The 20,144-nt window shown below is 30.3% G+C and overlaps 3 protein-coding genes across 3 annotated transcripts; 2 read left to right on the top strand and 1 right to left on the bottom strand.

Annotated features, from left to right (window-relative positions):
* Positions 1 to 1,143: 1,143 nt before the first annotated feature.
* Positions 1,144 to 3,880, top strand: LOC124833924 (WAT1-related protein At5g07050-like). Its single transcript, XM_047308500.2, has 7 exons — positions 1,144 to 1,541; positions 1,982 to 2,044; positions 2,136 to 2,252; positions 2,405 to 2,648; positions 2,927 to 3,088; positions 3,206 to 3,357; positions 3,466 to 3,880. Exons 1-7 carry the CDS (start codon positions 1,333 to 1,335, stop codon positions 3,746 to 3,748), a joined length of 1,230 nt encoding a protein of 409 aa, XP_047164456.2. The 5' UTR covers positions 1,144 to 1,332; the 3' UTR covers positions 3,749 to 3,880.
* A 2,539-nt stretch (positions 3,881 to 6,419) lies between these two features.
* LOC124833923 (WAT1-related protein At5g07050-like) lies at positions 6,420 to 8,916 on the top strand. The gene is made up of 7 exons (XM_047308499.2): positions 6,420 to 6,628; positions 6,963 to 7,025; positions 7,137 to 7,253; positions 7,705 to 7,951; positions 8,057 to 8,218; positions 8,299 to 8,450; positions 8,655 to 8,916. The coding sequence occupies exons 1-7, from the start codon at positions 6,420 to 6,422 to the stop codon at positions 8,914 to 8,916; spliced, it is 1,212 nt and encodes a 403-aa protein (XP_047164455.1).
* Positions 8,917 to 9,237: 321 nt separating this feature from the next.
* MAP65-5 (microtubule-associated protein 65-5) lies at positions 9,238 to 19,241 on the bottom strand. The gene is made up of 11 exons (XM_047308501.2): positions 18,979 to 19,241; positions 18,190 to 18,393; positions 17,429 to 17,674; positions 17,117 to 17,332; positions 15,584 to 15,739; positions 15,337 to 15,496; positions 13,300 to 13,451; positions 11,765 to 11,852; positions 11,039 to 11,112; positions 10,881 to 10,955; positions 9,238 to 9,761 (listed from the first exon to the last, which is right to left on the bottom strand). Exons 1-11 carry the CDS (start codon positions 19,045 to 19,047, stop codon positions 9,498 to 9,500), a joined length of 1,704 nt encoding a protein of 567 aa, XP_047164457.1. The 5' UTR covers positions 19,048 to 19,241; the 3' UTR covers positions 9,238 to 9,497.
* Between the last annotated feature and the right edge of the window lie 903 nt (positions 19,242 to 20,144).

The following is a 20,144-nucleotide window of genomic DNA, read 5'->3' as shown; positions in this document are numbered from 1 at the left end:
TTTCACCGTATTCAACAATTATAACTACATTAACATTAAAAAAAATAAGTGAAGGTGAAATACAGTCATCAATTCAGCGAATTCACAAGGTTTAGAATAAAGATTTATTCACTACAACAAGATAAAAACTTAAATATGAACCTTGCGTAAAATCAAAGAAAATAATTTATTGATGATTCACATTCAACTTTAGCTAGAGCACAACTAAATTTCTAATATTTGCATAACTATTTTATTTTGTATTATATAAGTTAAATTACTTATTATTTTTGTATTTAATTTCTTAATTCGAGCAATAATTTCTTAATGATTGAAAAATAAGTTTTATATTTAATTTATTTTAAATATTTTTCCAGCATTATTTCTTCCATCGTATAAAAAATAACAACCAATAATGTTAGTTATTTCTCAAGATACAGAGATGGCTAAATTTTGAAATAATAGCCAGATAAAATTATTAAAAAAAATAATTAAGAGAAAAATTTATGAAGAAAAAGTAACATAAACTAAAAGCCACGTCCACAAAAGTTTCAGTTGACACTGCTCATATTTTGACCTTCTTTCATACAGTGTCGGTTGATTCTTATCAAGACATGATTCAATTAGTTTTACTGATAATCATTCCCAACTTTTGATCATCACAATTAAAAAAGAAAATGCTAGATGGAAGGTGGAACCAATAATCATCATTTAGGTATATAATGACAATCTATTAAGTATTAAGGAAAAAGTGAGTATATAAAACTTTTAATTATGTATTGATTATATTTTAAAGAACCAACATGCAAATTTTCTTGATATTTTATAAAAGCTAAACCAATTATTGATTGGTTTGTTTATCATACTGGGAAACAATTAATCCTGCTAGAATAGTGGGATATATACGAATTACGAACCAAATGAGTGAGATTTCATTAAGAAAGAAAAAAAAAAGAGAGATAGTACAAATTAGGTAGAGAAAGAAAAATAATAAAGTGAACTTTCATATAAGACGTTAACATACTGAAAGCCTACTTTATAGAATCACTTTTGATTCCATTATCATATTACTTGTTCATGTTTGTTTGAATATCCATGCCCACCTAGTCATTTATATATGCATTGTCGTGCTGCCCCCCATTGCAATATCTCGAAACCCCACAAGAAAAGAAGAGGCTCATTTTGCAAATTAACATTTACGTGTACATGCATATGACGAAACCCTTTGGTTCCTTAGTATAAATAGTTGGACACTACCCTTGATATTCCTTAGGAAGTACACAACCTTCTTCAAGTGTTCTTCCTCTTTAACTTGTAGAATACTGCTTACTCAGAAGTTCTGAAGGAGAAAAAATGGCCACCGAAAAGCTTGGAGGTTGTGCCAAGTTCTTTGCAAGCTCAAAACCCTACTTGGCTATGATCTCTTTGCAGTTTGGGTATGCTGGCATGAACATTATCACAAAGGTTTCTCTCAACCAAGGCATGAGCCACTATGTTCTTGTGGTTTATCGTCACGCTTTCGCAACTGCCGTTATAGCTCCTTTTGCATTTATCTTTGAAAGGTTAGTATCATAATCATAATGTATATCAACACTTTAACTTGTAAATTTTATAATTAAATCTGGTTTTTATTAAATATATAGTTAAGAATGTAAGTAAAATTTTCAACTTTGATTATAATTGATGATGGTATAAGTAATCACTAACACAACATGGTTCATAGACAACAAATTTTTACCAACAGTTAAGAATATTGTTGTTCAAAAAAACATTTTAGACAACAATTAAAATATTGTCTATACTTCTTCATAGGAGATGGTTAGGAACCGTCATCTATGTTTTTATGTTTTTTGTATAGACGTATTTAAAATAACAGAAATTTTATAAGTTTTTAATCCTAAAATAATAATATTTCTTTAAGTCATAACTAACCTTGGCATTTAATTTGTTTTTGTTAATCTAACTTTGCAAAGTAATGGTTATTCATTGTTTTATTTTTCAGGAAAGGTCAACCGAAGATAACATTCTCAATTTTCATGCAACTTTTTATCCTAGGTCTTCTTGGGTTAGTGTCCAAATTCAATAACAAGTTTTATATTATTATTATTATTAGCATGTATTAATATGAATATCTGTGTTGTATTATAATAACACAGGCCAGTGATTGATCAAAATTTCTACTATGCCGGGTTGAAGCTCACATCCCCAACCTTCTCATGTGCAATGAGCAACATGCTTCCGGCTATGACTTTTGTGATGGCTGTGTTTTGCAGGTAAATATATTAATGAAACCCTAATTTCTTTTAATATGGTCTAACTGGAAAATAGCACATTAATGAAAAGTAAAAGATAGTTTAGGGAAGATGTTTTCTTTCTGAAATAAAAAAAACATGCTAATTGTTTCTTTTATTATGTATGTGAAAAGAATGGAGAAGATAAACATGAAGCAAGTGAGATGCATAGCAAAGATAGTGGGAACATTAGTGACAGTTGCAGGAGCTATGCTAATGACCTTATACAGAGGTCCTATAGTGGAGATGTGGGCCAAACATCCCCACAATAAAACCAATGGAACAACAAGCACAGGATCATTGGACAAAGATTGGTTCTTAGGATGCATCTTTCTTATCATTGCCACCCTTGCATGGGCTTCCCTCTTTGTTTTACAAGTAAGCAAAACAACAAATAAAAAGAAAAAAAATGTACCAGCTCTTGTGTCTGTAGTTTTTTTAAAAATATTCTCTTGACACATTTAACATTTTTACATTTATTTATATTATCTTTTCTTATTTTTACTTTTCTTGAAAATATACAAAAAATATTATTTATATTATATGTCAAATAAATATAAAAATGTGTCTATGATATCATTATTTCTAGCTTTTTTTAGTGTCTTTTTGGTGAAGTCACACTGATAGTTGACATCTATTTTTTTTTCATTGGACAGGCAAAAGCTATACAAACCTACAAGAATCATCAACTCAGCCTGACTTCACTTGTGTGCTTTATTGGCACTGTTCAAGCTATTGCTGTTACTTTTGTTGTTGAACACAACCCTTCTGTTTGGAGAATTGGCTGGGATATGAACTTACTTGCTGCTGCATATGCTGTAAGAATTCATTCAACAACTTTATCTTTCATTAGCTGATTAAAAATTTAAACTAGAAACTAAAAACACCTTAAGAGATTATTTTTTTCAATCTTTAATATATATTTATTTGATCAGGGGATTGTGACATCAAGCATATCATACTATGTACAAGGACTGGTGATTAAGATGAAAGGACCTGTCTTTGCAACTGCTTTTAGCCCTTTGATGATGATCATTGTTGCCATCATGGGTTCCTTTATCCTTGCAGAACAAATTTATCTTGGAGGGTAAAAATTTCTATAAACTTTTATCAACTTCTTTTCTGTATGTATAAATGAAAATAGCAGTTTATGCAATTTGTACTGAAAGTTGTTTTCTTTTGGTGGTGGTTGCAGTGTGATTGGTGCCATCTTAATTGTTATAGGTTTATACTCAGTTCTATGGGGAAAGCACAAAGAACAAATGGAGAGTAAAGTGGGAGATGAAATTCCATTGGCTGTAAAAGATGGTAAAAGTTCTGTGATTTCAGGGCTAAATATGATTGATGTAAAAAATGATTTTACTGAAGAAAAATATGGTGAGAAAGAAGATTCCAAGAATAAGAAGCCGTCCTCAGTTGTAATAAACATGAGTGTTGCAGAGTCTCCAAGCAAAGATAACCAAGAGGGAAAGGCTTAAGCAATTTGGAATGACAATCCACTTTACCCTTTTTAGCAATTTTTTCTTTTTCTTTTTCTTTTTTGTTGCTATGAGAAGGGTCTTGTTTTGTGACATATTTAACCAATAATATATGATATATAGATTCCTAGATTCCATTATGTATAAAGAGGGTCTTGTTTGTGCCATATTTTGTGACTTATTCCAACTTCATTGTAAAAGAGAAACCTAAGCTTCTCTCTTCTCATGCCTCTCTGTTTTTTCTTCAGGAGAATGTTATGTTGGACTACAAATCATTTTGGTTTGCTTTAAAAATTAAGAATATTCATTCTTTTTAAGACATGCTAATGAAATTAATTTTAATTTTAGATATTATTTATAAATTATATAATATGTACGTACATTTTAATAACATAATAATATTTCTTAAAATAAATTATTATTTTGTAAAATATAGTTACGTGTAAGTTTAGGAATGACTAATTAATTTCCGTCGTTTTGTATTTGAAGAAAGGTTGTTGCGCCTACCATTTAGGCACCACGATTCAGTCTCAAACAAAACATCACGAAGTTTGATAATAAGAAAAGTGAAGTTTTCAAACCCTAATTATCTTAATAAAAAAAATGTTATTTTATGGTATAAATTAAACATTGAAACAAAAAGCAAATCAACTACTCAGAGACACAAAATGATGAAGTTTGGTAAACATAATTAGGGTTCAAGAAATTCATTTTGCTTATTGTTGTTGAAGTTTTTGTGTTTTACTTGATATTACAAAATCAAATAATCATTTCATTCTAATTCATGATAAATATTCAGTTAATAATAGTTAAAATTTAAGTAAATATAAATCTTATCTCGAAAATGTTAAAATCGATTTCAATCTTTTTATATGGATTAAATTCGTGTTTTATTAATATTGTGTCTAGTGAATTTTGTACTTAACACCAATTAACAATTATACAAATTTTAGACATAAAAAAAATCTTTTTAATAAAAATTTAATTTAAAATACTTAAGTTTATAACAAACTTTAAACTTAATAAAGTCATTTTTCTTTTAATTTTAACTACTCGTATAAAGACACGTAAGTAATAACAACGCAAAATTACAATGTATTGTCCAATGGAGAAAAAAATTAAGTGAGGAAGAGTTAATTGAAAAATACACAAATTTTGGATATTTAATATAATAATTTTTTATATAAAAATTCAATTAAAACACTCAAATTAATTTATCAACATGTTAAAAACTTAATCAAGCAGTTATGATTTTGTATATAACTTTATTTGGTTTATAAAAGAATTTATTTTATAATTTTTTATTTATTTAAAATAGAAATTTGTTAAAATAATAAAGAGGAAAGGTTAGTTAAAACGTAATTTACTTGGAGGTAAAAAAATTTTTATTTACTTAAAGAAAAGAATTGAGTAATTTCTCTTCCAAAAAAGAATGAGTGGCTTTTTTGTTGTATGCAAAAGTTTATCTTCTAAAAAAACAATGTGTGGTTTTTTCTTACATATATAAAAGGAAATATAGTTCTAAATATCACATTTGTTTCACATTGTACACAATAAAATAAATGGAATTACCAATAAACAAATATTAACATAAACCAAAATTGTAATAAAATATATTGATTAAAAGCTTTCGTATTAAATTAAGACATGTTTAATATTAATTGAATTTGTGCTTCATATTGATTGAAGACGTGAGACAACTTTTAATATTCAAAAAGCAGGTTCGTGAAAAATAAATTGAAAAAAAATTGTTTAATATTAAAAAAAAATAGAAATAATCACCTGAAACACTCTCAATTTAAGCCAAAAAAAATGTCTACTAAAATTGTAATCTTTTTCATATATTTCATCTTTAAAAAAATAATATATCTGAAATATTGTCTAGGTTCAAAGTGTCTTGCAAAATTGTAATAGCAGCAAATTTCAGAGGTAATATACTTTGATCTAGTTTTGTACGAAGAATTTATATTACAAAAACTTCAGATAATCCAGTTTAAGAACATATATTGCTTCGAGAAAAATAAACCTAAAATGAAAATTACTCTATTGGATATATATAATAGAAATTTACGAAAATAAATTCACTAAAAATTTGGTGAAATAACTTTATATTTATTCAAATCGTGCTTTATATTGACTGAAACACGTTTATCAAATAAAAAAAAGATGAAGATGTGCTCAATGTATATATTAATGGAAATCGTGCTTCGTAGTTATTGAAGGCATGAGACAACATTTAATATTACAAAACATATTTGTGAAAAACACAATTAATACAAAATTGAAAAACCATTGCAATCAACATTTTATATATAATATTTTTAAATAATTTGAAATCCCCACCTCAAACTCCAATTCAAATTATAAGTTACAAAAAAAAAATATGTACTAAAATTGTTTTTCTTCGTCTGTTTGATTTTCATTAAAATAAAGTACTTGACATAGTTTTTACAAATACAATATAGAAAAAAAATAAAATATATCTACTTTTATCATATATTTTTTTTTAAAATACACCCTTTCAATGAAAAATAAATAAATAAAACTGCATATGATATGAAATAATTTATTCTTGGTTGGTATATAAATTAGTGGTTTAATTTCTCTATATCCATTCTTCTTGAAGTGTCTGTGTAGAAAGGTATTTACTGAGAAGTTCTGAAGGAGGAAAATGGCTACAGAAAAGCTTGGAGGTTGTGCAAAGTTCTTTGAATGCTCAAAACCCTACTTGGCCATGATTTCTTTACAATTTGGTTATGCTGGGATGACCATTATCACTAAGATTTCACTCAACCAAGGCATGAGTCATTATGTTCTTGTGGTTTATCGTCATGCTTTTGCTACCATCGCCATAGCTCCTTTTGCATTTATTTTTGAAAGGTTTGTATCATAATTCATAGTCAATATGTCTCATTTTCATTTGCAATAATCTGAGTTATCTAAAACAAATACACGTCTTATAAATCTTACATCGATTAAAAGAGTGTAACTTTTATTTTATAAATTGACTTTATAAGATTAAATTAAAGCTAAAGTTTATTTTTTTTTAAGAATCTTCATGAATGAATCAACTAATTAATCAACACCCTGCCTTCAAAGTTGTAACTCAAAATCTTGGCTAATAATTTCTCTAAGTCATCACCTTGACATTTTTATCATATTTTTTGTCGATCTAACTTTGATAAATATGTTTATTCATTGTTTTATTTTTCAGGAAAGGCCAACCAAAGATAGCATTCTCAATTTTCATGCAAATTTTTATCCTAGCTCTTCTAGGGTTGGTGTCCAAATGCACTTACAAAAGTTTTATATTATAGCATATGGTTAATATATAGAATTAGAATATGCATGTATTAATATGAAAATTTGTGTTGGATTAATAAAACAGGCCAGTGATTGATCAAAATTTCTTTTATGCTGGGTTGAAGCTCACATCCCCAACTTTCGCCTGTGCAATAAGCAACATGCTTCCAGCTATGACTTTTGTAATAGCAGTGTTTTGCAGGTAATAGTCAAACCCTGAATTTTCTAAGGATCTTTAATTAGAAAGTGATACATTACCACAAATAGTAAAATAGATTTTAGTTTTTTCACAGTTTAAATATTGGTATTATAGCTTCTAAAAAAAATCATATATATATATATATATATATATATATATATATATATGTAAAATTGTTTTTTTTTAATTTAAGTTCAATATTAAATAGAGATGAAAAAATTAAATAATTTATAAAAAAATCATAAATTTAATATTTTAAGATTTTAGGTTATAATTGTTGTCATCCTTTTAAGTGAATTAAACTGGTATTTTATTGGAGTTGTCTCTCCTAAATGAATTCTCATTATATTTATCTTTTTTTGTGATGGCAAAGGATGGCTATTAATTAAATTTTATTTGTAGTTATTATATTTAATTACTTGAAGGGTATTTCTAATTCTTAATATGTGAAAAGGATGGAGAAGATAAACATAAAGCAAGTGAGAAGCATAGCAAAGATAGTGGGAACATTAGTGACAGTTGGAGGGGCTATGCTAATGACCTTATACAGAGGTCCTATAGTGGAGATGGTTTGGATCAAACAAGCTCACTATAAAACCAATGGAACAACAAGCACAGGATCATTGGACAGAGATTGGTTATTGGGTTGCATTTTTCTCATCATTTCCACCATTGCTTGGGCTTCACTCTTTGTTTTACAAGTAAGTATTACCACTTGCAAAAGGGAAAAATAGTAAAAAAAAAAAAGTGTTAGCTTTTGTGATGATACAGAAATAATTGACATTTCTTTGTATGCTATTGGACAGGCAAAAGCTATACAGACATACAAGAATCATCAGCTAACCCTAACTTCACTTGTGTGCTTTATGGGCACAGTTCAAGCTATTGTTGTTACTTATGTTGTTGAACACAATCCTTCAGTTTGGAAAATTGGATGGGATATAAACTTACTTACTGCTGCATATTCAGTAAGAATTAATATAATTAAGAACTTTTCTTCCATCAATTATAACTAGACTTTATTCTTTTTGTTTTGTACTTTAATCAGGGGGTTGTTTCATCAAGCATATCATACTATGTACAAGGACTGGTAATCAAGAAGAAAGGACCTGTCTTTGCAACTTCCTTTAGCCCTTTAATGATGATCATTTCTGCTATCATGGGTTACTTTATCCTTGCAGAAAAAACTTATCTTGGAGGGTAAATTTCTAATTCCTTACTGGCATATATTCCCGATATATATATAATCATTGATATGATCTGGTATAGTTATCAACAATTTATTATAGCCCACAAAACAGATTTGACAGTAAAATAGATATCAGTTTTCTTATGTAAAAATAAAAATAGCAGTGTATCCATCAAAACTAACAAGGTTTTGATTCTTTTTTCTGGTGGTTGCAGTGTGATTGGTGCCATCTTAATTGTTATAGGTTTATACTCAGTTCTATGGGGAAAGCACAAAGAACAAATGGAGAACCAAGTGGAAGCTGAAATTCCCTTGCCTGTAAATGATGCTGAAAGTTCAGTAACAGAAGAGCAAAATATGGTTGATGCTAGAGATTATTTCACTGAAGAAAAACATGATCAGAAAGTAGAACCCATCAATCTCAAGTTTTCTTCGATTGTAATAACGTTGTCTATTCAAGAGTCTCCTACTAGATAACTAAAAAAGAAAGGCTTAAACAAAATTTGTATGCGATAAAGAATGTTTTCTTCTTTTCTTTTTTTTACTGTAAAAGTGACTTTTTTGTTGCATTCAAGTACATAACAAATAATAGATAATATATAACGTAACATAGTATGGATGACACGAAGTGATTTTAGTAAAAAAATATGGAAATTTTCTTCCACGACGACATTCAGTTCAGAAAACCTTTTGAGCGTCAAGGAAAAATATTTAACAGTTAAAATTATTGATTTTCTGATCTATTGTTTTTATATTCTCAAACCTGCACTGAATAATCAAGTCAGAAGAATACACAGATGAAAGAGCAAAGGATGATTTCTTGTATATCTGTAATCTCGTTAGCCCATGGCTTGTCCAATCATTTTTAATCAAAACTATAATATGCCAGTTCTTGGTCATGTACCAAATTACAATTGATAAAAGATGTAAGATCAACCTCTAGTGTTGGAAGTAAAGCTTTTTTATATTTCAGAAGGAAAGATTGAGCTTGTATAATAAGCACATTTACAAAGTTGAATTAGTTTACTGATATACAAGAGTCAAATTAGAGGGCAACATCAATTACCCCTAGAAACAGAATCATCTTTTGGAAGAGCAACATAGTTCACTGGAATTATGGGGTTCACTCTGCCACTTTCTCTGCGTTCCTTTCCTCCTGAGGTTCCATGGCGTCCGGATGGAGTAAGCAGTCTACGGCCGGTTGGTGTCCCTGCTATGGTGTTGGCATTGTTGCTCTGACACAGAGGCTTCTTTGTTGCAGACCTTGAACCAAAAAGTGCCTCTTGCTCTACAGCTGCTTGTTCTTGTAGCCGTTTCTGCTCCTGTTATGTATGCCAAAATAAGATTACGTGTATCAAAAGGTTCAAAGTTGATGAAAACAATCACTAATAATTTAAATTAGAGGTAAGTAAGAGGTATGGAATAAAATTAGGTTGATGGAACTTTTTAATACAATATATCAATTTTAAAATAATATATAATCATGAAATAAAAAAGTATAAAAATTAATATGATTATATTTTATAATAAATATATTAATATTAAATATCATAGAATGTTATGTAAATATTATCTTCTAAAAAAGTTATTGTAACACTGCGTCAGTATATGATTTTGTAACATGAACAACTACTCCCACAGGAGAATAAAAAAATGCAGCCAACTTTCCTTGTACAAAAAGAAGCTTCTTCTGCATTTTCGTTTTACTCATGGCTTCACCATTGATAAAAAAAATGTTTACTCAGTTTTCCCTGAATAAAATGAAGAGGAGCATTGCCAAAACAATAATAGTGGTATAATTAATTCAAGGATATTATTAACCATATGTGGTACATACGAGTGTCTACACGAACAATAAAGAGAATTCATACAAGATGAATGATACTTGTACATATATTTTACAACGAGAGAAATTTGAGAAAGGGAAACAAGTTTGAAATGTGAAAGTGATATAGTTTTAACACAAAAAATGTTACATAAATGGTTAAATGTGTTGCTATATATTGTTGGAAGTGGAAGTCCCACATCAATCCACACTAGCACCTTCAATTTCTATTATACAAGGGAATTAGGTGGAAGTCCGAGAATTTTATGGTTTAAGCAGTTCTCTAAGAAACTAAAATAAGAGAGAAAATTTTACTTACTTACTTAAAAGAAAAGAGTGGATTCTCCCCTAGAGTTTTGTTCTCTTGATAAGATGGAGTAGTTCTCTTAGTTGTATTTTTTTATTTAGAATGTGACTGTTTTTTAAGAAATGTAATAATTTATTTCGCTTGGTAAGACTAAACCTTGCTATTTCTCCAGTTTTCGTTCTTTCTTTCGAAATCTTATTTAAAATATCATCTCTCTTTATGCAATGATGATAGACAATAAATAGAATTAGCAATAAGCAAACATCACGATCAGTGGCATAGAATATGAAGTAAATGTCCAAGATGTACCCGGTATTTGCGTTTCTCTTCTTCTCTGAGTCGTCGTTGGACAATATATTCATCCAAGCTATGTAACAATGGTATCTGAAAACAAAAGCATTTAAAGATGGAACTGGAACACTTAACGCACGTATCACAATAACAAAATGTAAAATATAAATCATTACCTTTTCATACAAGAAAGGTATTCCTTTTTCCATTTCCCACGCTTTCACTCTTGCAGTCAAATTCTCAACAATAGCTGCTCAAATTCTCGAAATATATGGAAATTAGCACGAAGAATACTTCAATCATTTATTGATAATCACCTAATTACGCTAATCAGCGAGCTTGTAAGCTTAAAAGTGAAGTTTTTATTAATTAACGGAAATGTCATTCCTTTTCCAAAATTAGACAAGTATATATCTTAAAAAAAATAACTATAACGTCAATTCGTAGAGTCTTTTATATAAAAAAATAAAATCCTTAACGTAATTTTCTAATTATAAAAAATACCTTTCAATTTTATAAAAAAATCTCTTCCTTGCAGTTTTCATTCTAAATAACTTCTGAAATTAAAGAATATGATCTTTTTTTCATTCTTAAAAATAGTAGCAGGTTTCACGAATAAAAAAAAAACACATCGAAAGCAAGCAAGCTATTGTCTATCTTGTGAATTTTAATGTGTTATGTTCCTACATTTTGGTTTGCCGTCAAAAAGCATTGCATTTCTGGTGCACATATAATCTGATGTTGGTGACACTTCTTTCACTTAGTAAAACAAGACAAAAGGTAAACATAAAATCGAACTATATTCACTTACTCAGTTATTCATGGAACTGCTATAAATTGTTAGCTGTAATAATATATATGTGTGTGTGTATATATATAATAAAAAATGTATGACGACTTACATGGAATCTTGCTGACAAGAATCCGAGCTTTCTCAGCGCGTTTCAAATTTTTGTGCGCTCCTCTTACCGCACTATATCGATTTTCATCCTGAAAAGTGTATATGAAAAAGATAAATAATATATTTGAATATTCACACATATCATGGGAGAATGATGCGTAATAGATTCTCAAAATTTATGTTATTTTAGGGACAATTTTAATTTTTAGGGATTTTATCTGATAGGAAGTAATGTATTCCTGTGTTTAATCAGAATTAGGAGTTATTAGTATAAATAAAACTGCTAGGTAACATTTTGTAATCACACAATCTAATTCTAATTCTAAGTCTAAGTCTCTCTATATGCAAATTGCAAATGACCAATTTATCTTAATGTATAATATTTCAAATAGATCTAAACAATGGCAGATAAAATAAATCATTTAAGGTATAAAACATCTGTAATTGCTATGCTTCATCACCCTAAAAATGGGCAACTTTTACATAGTTCCACGTCTTAAATTCAAGGGAGAAAATTGGAAACAATACTACAAAAGTTTCATACTTCCTGCGACAAGATAATTTAAGCTCATTAGATATTCTCCAAATGCATTCACACTGTTTTAGATTTCGTTTATTCAATATAAAAATGTGTTACTTTGCCAGTTATACTATATGTATAAACTTCTGTTATCAAAGTCAACATAATAAAATGAAGAGCCAAGTACAGAACATTTAAAGTCAAACAATTTAGAGATTCAAGCATCATATAGAATACGGGATATCACTACAATATATACACTAACTAGTCAATCAACATCAGGAAGCAAAGTGAATTACAAACAATTCAAAATCTACAAATTCCTCAGAGAACCAATATGTTATGAATCTTATACTGTCCAGGAAAGCATATATCACATGTAATGCCAATGATTAACACTGTTTGGAACAACTGTGGTAAGAAAAAAACAATTAACTTTTCTGGCAAGGGTAAGCAAGAAATAGTTGCTTTACTTTTTCACGGTACCCCCATGATATTGTGGGGTTGGGATAGAAGCGATTCTCTGTTAATCAAAACACACTATAACTCTCCTAACAGCTGTAGTTGTATTCTCCCATTAACTCATGAATGATTTTGGTTATCCAACTATCCCACGCAAAAAGAACTTCTGGGCTTGAAGAATGGATTAAACCATGTCCTACACATGTCATAGATGACCAAAAATCTTAAGTCGCTAAACGACGACACGATAATAGATATGTTTCCAAAATTCAATCAAAATGCCACGTAACCAACCATTAAAATTTAGTGACCAACATGCATACGACAGACAATAGATTGACTTTATACCTTTTTTAAATAAAATTACCAAAAGACAGTCATCATTCAGCCTAATCAACTGACATGTATGTAACAGTAAGCAATTGATATAGTTCAAAAACACTAAAAGCATTTGAATATATTAAATAGCATCAACCTCTCTTCATGGTAATAAATTCAACCCCATTAATTATTGCTTGTTTATAAATCAAAAACTTTTAAAATAAGTTATCTACCCTTTCGTATTCATCTAACCACTTTTCCTCCTCAGCTGCAAATTTCCATTTCTCTGTCCTATCTAAGATATCTCTTCTGCTTAGAGCTTGCTCCTTGGCTTGTCTTATTTGACCATCCATGTTTTGAAGCAAATCAGACAGATCAACATTACCTGCCAAGCCATCAAAAGTGTTCAAAGAAAAATTAGAGTCAATACCAAATACTATTGTTAGGGATATTATCTTTATCTTTTATCTTTAATTGGTTTGTTATTATTTTTTATTTGTATTTTGGGCTTAGTCCATATTTTTTTTATTATAAATAAAATACCCTATGTGAACATAAAGGAGATTAATTTCATACGTAGCTTTTAACTATATTCAACATGGCACCTAGAGCCTAAAGCTTTTTTGAGAAAAAAAATTGTCACTTCTGCCACGACCCTCACCGCTACCGACAACGGCACTATTTACTGTCACTGCTGGCGCCGCCACCGTCTACCACTGTCATTGTCGGTGTTCTAGTTCGATTGACGACCATATGGTTTTGATTGTCTCGGCCAGATGACCACCGTGTAATCAACAACTGCCCTAAGAATTTTGTAGTTCTCTACAGTGTCTTTTTCACTAATGTTCGTTGTCGTTGTCCATTACCCTTCCCCGTGAGGGGAGTCTATTTCTAGGTGCTTCGATGTATAAAGGAAACCATTTTTTTGAAGAACCAGATCTTCCACCTTCATTGTCTGTCATCGGCACATCGTCATTTCCGTTCTTTGCCATGAGGGGGAATCTATTTCTATGTGGTCCAATTTAGTCCTTGTAGTCTATCGTTGTCTGCCACTACAAGCCACCAACTGTTGTTGATGGCAACCTAGTTTGTCATAGTTTGTCGCTTTCATCCACTATCGACATCATCCACTACTGATGGTAATCTCCTTTGTCAAAGTCATCTTAGTTGAAGTTTCACGGCTGTCCACAGCTGTCCAATATTATTCTCCATAGTTTTTAGGACTTCTCTCTCATGTTTGTTCATGGCTTATTCCACTGTTGTCTCTTCTAAACTCTCTTCTATCACCAGTGCATTTGACCTGTCTATATATGTTTTTTCTCTTGTGGCAAAGATGGCTTTTGTTACTTTATTTATAGCCATGGTGGCTCTTCAACAATGGCCTCTTTATTCACTGGATGTCAATAATGCATTCCCCAACGGCGATTTGCAAAAGGAAATTTATATGGAAAACCTCCCAGATTTGTTGCTCAAGGGAGTCTTCTGGGTTGGTATTTTGATTTTGTCTTTTATGTCGTCTTTGCAAATGATTAACAATTTGGTGTCAAGTGTTGAAGCAAATATCTTCACTAAGTCTTTATTTATTATATAGTAACAAGCTTAGTACATACCATTTGTATGCACCAGCTTGAGAGGAGTGTTAGAAATGTTATCTTTATCTTTTATCTTTAGTTGGTTTGTTATTATTCCTTATTTGTATTTTGGGCTTAGCCCATATTTCTTCTATTATAAATAGAGTACCCTATATGTATATTCAACATAAGGGAGATTAATCTCATAATTTTTTACTATATTCAACCACTATGAATAAACACAATGTTAGGTTCAAGGGAAATGTTTATATTAGGAGAAATAAAAGAGACAGACAGTTATAACTGCCTGTGGGTAGGTTTTGTTGTCTCAGACTTTTATAAAGTCTGTGTAGGCAGTTGTTTTTAGCAGTTTTTCTAGGAAGTTTTGCAAAAGAAAGGCTAGGGAGAGTCTGGTCCTCTCGAAAGACTAGGGCTAGTGTAACAATTTAGATTACTGTTCTTGTTTCATTGTTAATAAAACTGTCTAGTTTTTCTAGGTGAACATCCAAGAACCGTCTTGAAAGTCTTTACAGTTTTAAGTAAATCTGGGTACCTATCACACAACAATAATTTTTAAAAGTATTTAAGAGAAAAAGATTAGAAAAATTAAGTGAAATCTTTATAGGCATCAACAAATAGTTTAGAAAAAAGAGAGTTCTAAAAACTATATAAAGGAGATAATTAGGACAGGTTTTGTACCAGATTCAATGAGGCTAGTCAAAATCTGTCTTGCAGATTCACTATCAACATCCATGTGAACTCCTCTGTAAATTTCTTCAAGCTCATTCTGCCTCTTAAACACCAAATCCTTCATCTTACTGGCTTTGACAACATTTAACCGCTGGACTTCACCTTCAACCTGCAAATATCTAAATTATCAAACCACGAATACGCAAGTATTGAAGTGAACATCTGTATGCTAAGTTCAAGTCAACAAAAGTTTCACCTGCTCAATGACTTCTGAAGAAAGACAACCAGGTGTTGACACTTCATCCGTTGATGCTGAAATTAATCGAGTAACATGGCTAAACTCCTTTTGCTCTTCAGTTGGTGTCTCCATGAGATCCCAAAGCTCTACCAGCAATTTAGCAAGCTCTTGCATCTACAGCAAAGAGAAATAAAATGAATGAATGTTCAAAAACCTGTTGGAAATAAGGTGGTGGACCAATAACAATAATACCCTTGAATGGATTCAAACAATGATACCTATCCAACCACATAATTTCATACTCATGCAAAAGAAAAGAAGCAAACCTAATTCGTTATACAAAATTACTAACGTCAATGGTAAAGCAAAGGAAAATAGTTTAATTTATTGGTCTATATAACATTTTTGTAAACCAAAATTTCAATTTCAATTTCATTTAGGTTTTATAAACATGTAGATTTATTGTGCGATACAACATATTCCAAGTTACATTTGCATCCAAAGCAAAACATGAATTGAGAAAATAAAAATAATTATGCAATCTTCCTAACTTTAATTACTTCAAAAAAATTAGAGACAGATAAAAACTATAGCTGTCTTTAATTTAGACAAAACCAGTTAAAAAATTAAAAAATTGAATTGGTTCTTGTCATTCTTATGAACAGTTAGAGAAGTTACTCTAGCAAGTAGTGAGAAAAACATTTCTTACCATGAATACAATGCTGGATACTGGCATAAGATGATGCAAGTTCACTAATATTGTAAATAAAATCACTTAGAAAATGCTAGTAGTGAATTTAACCCTGGAATAGATGCATTTTTTATCATAGAAAAGGAAAATCCAGCACGAATGGATTTCTTGGAACTGAAATGACTCAACCAATGTAGTTTTTATAATTTAAAGTTCGCGCAAACAACAAATAAACTAGTGTTTTAAGATTTTAAATTACATGTATGATTTTACATGCCAAACTCGGATCATACAATATGACAACTAAAAAATAAACTATAACTCACCCCATCTAACTAGCTGACATGGATAATTGGTAGCGACTTGTAACCCAAGCTTACATAAAACACATTTGTAGGAGATTAAAGCACACTAGCTTGTCCCTACATATCCGTAATTTCAACTAAATTCAAAGTTCACTTGGGTATCACTTTAACCTTCAATAGTGAGAATATATTGCAACTACAATTCAAAACAAGTTAATTACTCATGATTAGAAGTTCAGTTTTGTATATTCTATTCAATCACTTGACAACCCTTGCAAAACATTGAGACATAACTTTCAGGCTGCAACTGGAAAAATATTTCGTGTGCAAAATATTTCAATTCAAGAAACGTAGAAGCTAACTGAGATACTGATAACTACTACAACTAAACAGAGATTACTATCAACTACTACAGTGATCATTTGAGGTGTATCAACCAAGATTAGATGATACACCTTCACGACAACCAACTTGCAACTGTAAGGCACATATGCAGTCATGCAGAGAAAATAACAAGTTCATTTCCACCATTTCATTTCATCTAGATCAAGTCACCTTTTGTAGCCTTTGTTGCTTCTCCCTCTTTAATGAATGAATAACCCCGGTTAATCTTGCAAGCGTGTCATTGCTGATGCTCTGTAGTGTACCTTTTAATGAATCATCCAGACTTGGGTGAATTTCATTTAATGTCTTCATAAAATCAATTGACATGACTTCTGTAAGCTCACTAATAGTACTGATATGACTCTTCACTTTCTGCTGACGTAATATCTGGTTGAAGAGAAAAATGAAGCAATGTTGAGCAAACAGGAGGTAAAATATCTGGAACTATCAATGCTACTTTCTGTATTATGAATTTGGTAAAACCTTTTCATTCTGAAGCTCCTGTAGATGCGACTTTAGTTCCCCCAATTTCTTTGATGACAGATCACTTTGATTAACATCTGAGTCTGTGACACTTTTGTACTGTCCACAACCTGCTATTTCATCACATATCTGAGAAATTTGGGACTTTATCTTTAAAAATTCCTTGATTCTTTCATCCTTCTTTGACCTCAAATCCTCTAAGACAGGTCTAATAGTAGCTATTTGCTGCTTCAAGGATCCCTTTCCCTATCGAATGCAGAAAATTAGTTGAACAAGTACTTCGTCAATTCAATAGTGTGACGCTAACTCCAGAGAGGGAAACACAAGATCTTGTAAACATCAATCAGAAATGGCAGTAAAAAGTTCAAAAATGAGAAGGAAATAACCAACTATTGAATATTTAAATACTCCAGTAAACATAACGTTCAAATTTTAATGAAATTAAATTTTTTAAAAATAGAACATATTTGTGGAAATTCACTTCGAAAAATTAATATACCAATAGGAACACCAATGCCTCCTCCTCCAGTATAGCCATTATTAAGAGTTAAGACCGCATACTCTTTCTATCTCAACAACATGGGAAAGCCAAATAGTTGATCTTCAATATATACCAAGGTTACATTTTCAATTACCATTATTCATAAAAGATAACAGAAGACATCATATAGCACATTAAGGTTCTTGTTCAAAACATCACAACTGGTACAAGTTACAAGTTACAATAGCAGACAATGAACTAGCAACGTAACCAAACCTACCCGTGGGAGCACCGTAGATTCCCCAAGGGAAGAAACGAGATTAGCTGCTTGAGCTTCAGCATCTGCCAACCACTGATACATGTCAGCCTTGTGCATCCTCGTCTCCTCAACTCTCCGGTGATAGATGTCCAGGCATTCTTGCTCCAGTTGAAGAAGCATGTTGTCTCTATCATTGTCACTCTCCCCAATCTCATCCCATATCATCTACAAAAACAATTCAAATTTTCAATTCACACAACAAAGTTTTACAGATACATTCAACACTATCATTCAAAATTGAAACTTTATCTTCAATTTATTTCCTATATCTAAGACTTACAAAAAAAATGTGTTTTCAACTTTTGCCATACAAATGTTTGAAAACATTAATCAAATTGAAAACAGTATGCCAATTTTTTAATTGAAGTAAAAATATCTAATGAAAACAGATATATTTTCCTTAAAGTAAACAGTCTCTAAACAAGATACCAAATATATATGTAATGGTAAAAATAGCAAGAAAAAGAGAAATCCTTTACACAAACCAACAGATTCTAAAAACAACCAATTTAAAATTAAAGGTACAAATTGAAAATGGAAACAGATTAGTCCAAGACAAAGCGGTGGTAAAGAATCATCAGTGGAACAATCTTTAGTCAAACTTTATTTACCTTTTAACCGAATCAGATTAGTCAGAGACGCTATGTCTATGAAAAAACTAAAATAAAGGTAAACAACAAAATGTCACATTTTTTAATAACTAATAAAAAAATGATTAAAAAACAGTGAAGCCTGAAGTGAGAGGAGAACCTGCAATTCGCGGAGGAGAGAGGCGCAGGTGGTGCGAGAGGGGGAAAAAGAAGGAGGCGTGGCGGCCATTGTTGCGAAGAAGAGAAAGCGACGAGCGAAAACCCTAACTGAGAGAGAGTGTGATGATGAAGAAATGAGAAGAACTAGAGAAGGAATCACGAACGTTGAAGAAATTAGAAGAAATTACAAGGATTATGGAAAATCCCATGATTTGAGTGACAGAACAGATCATTCCTCTGTTCAAAATTACACTATCCAGTTTATGGCGCCAAACCCACGTGTTCTTCAAAATTTGCAGTCAAGTCAGCGGTATTAAATTGTTCAATGATAATAATTAAATTTTTAATTAATATTCAAACATTAACTGTTCGATTTTCTTTTATTCTCTTTAATTCCCTTTAAAATATTACATTTTATATATTTTTTTCTTCTTCAATAACATTTAAATATTTGGAGAAATAATATTCCAATAAATCTATTTAAATAATTTTTTTAAAATATTATTTTGAAAAAGAATATATCTTTCTTAATTATTTATTTTATTTTTTTACTTTTTATTCCTCAAAATTCATACGTCACATATTTTGGTCAAATATTCTTTGTTGTTAGCATAGTCGGTTGTATTGTTTTTTTAATTTATGGAAATACTTTTAGTACGAATCTATACACAAAATATAACATTTAATAAATAAAAACATTTAATAATACTTATTAAATAATCATTTAAAAACTAAAAAATCATAATAAATAGAATATGATATTGTTAAGATTTTGGTGATAAAAGAAAATGCATTTTTTTCATTTTAATACAAAATAATAAAAAATATGTAATTATGTAAATTTTAAAATAAAATACAAAATAAAAAAAAGTTAAATATGTTTGTAGTCTAAGCGAATTTGTTTTAGTTTCTTTTTCAAATTAAATTACATTTTATTTTATATTTTTAAATTTTAATTTTTCACCATTTATTTAAGAAAATCTTAATTTTTTGTCGTTCAAAATGAACGCGAAGTTAAAGGGCTAACGGTGGTGGTGTGCCACCTATTTTTTTTACTGACTGTGAGTGAATATGCTTCTCTCCTTCCATCTCCTTCCTTGGTGGCCACCTCAACGTCAAAGGCTCCGCGCTCATTCTGAACTTCCCCCACCTGGCGAACTCCCTCCC

The sequence above is a fragment of the Vigna umbellata genome, chromosome 3 (genome assembly GCF_029865625.1).
Source record: "Vigna umbellata cultivar VRB3 chromosome 3, Vumbellata_1.0, whole genome shotgun sequence".
NCBI classification, from domain to species: Eukaryota; Viridiplantae; Streptophyta; class Magnoliopsida; order Fabales; family Fabaceae; genus Vigna; species Vigna umbellata.
This window is presented reverse-complemented; position numbering and strand designations above follow the sequence as displayed.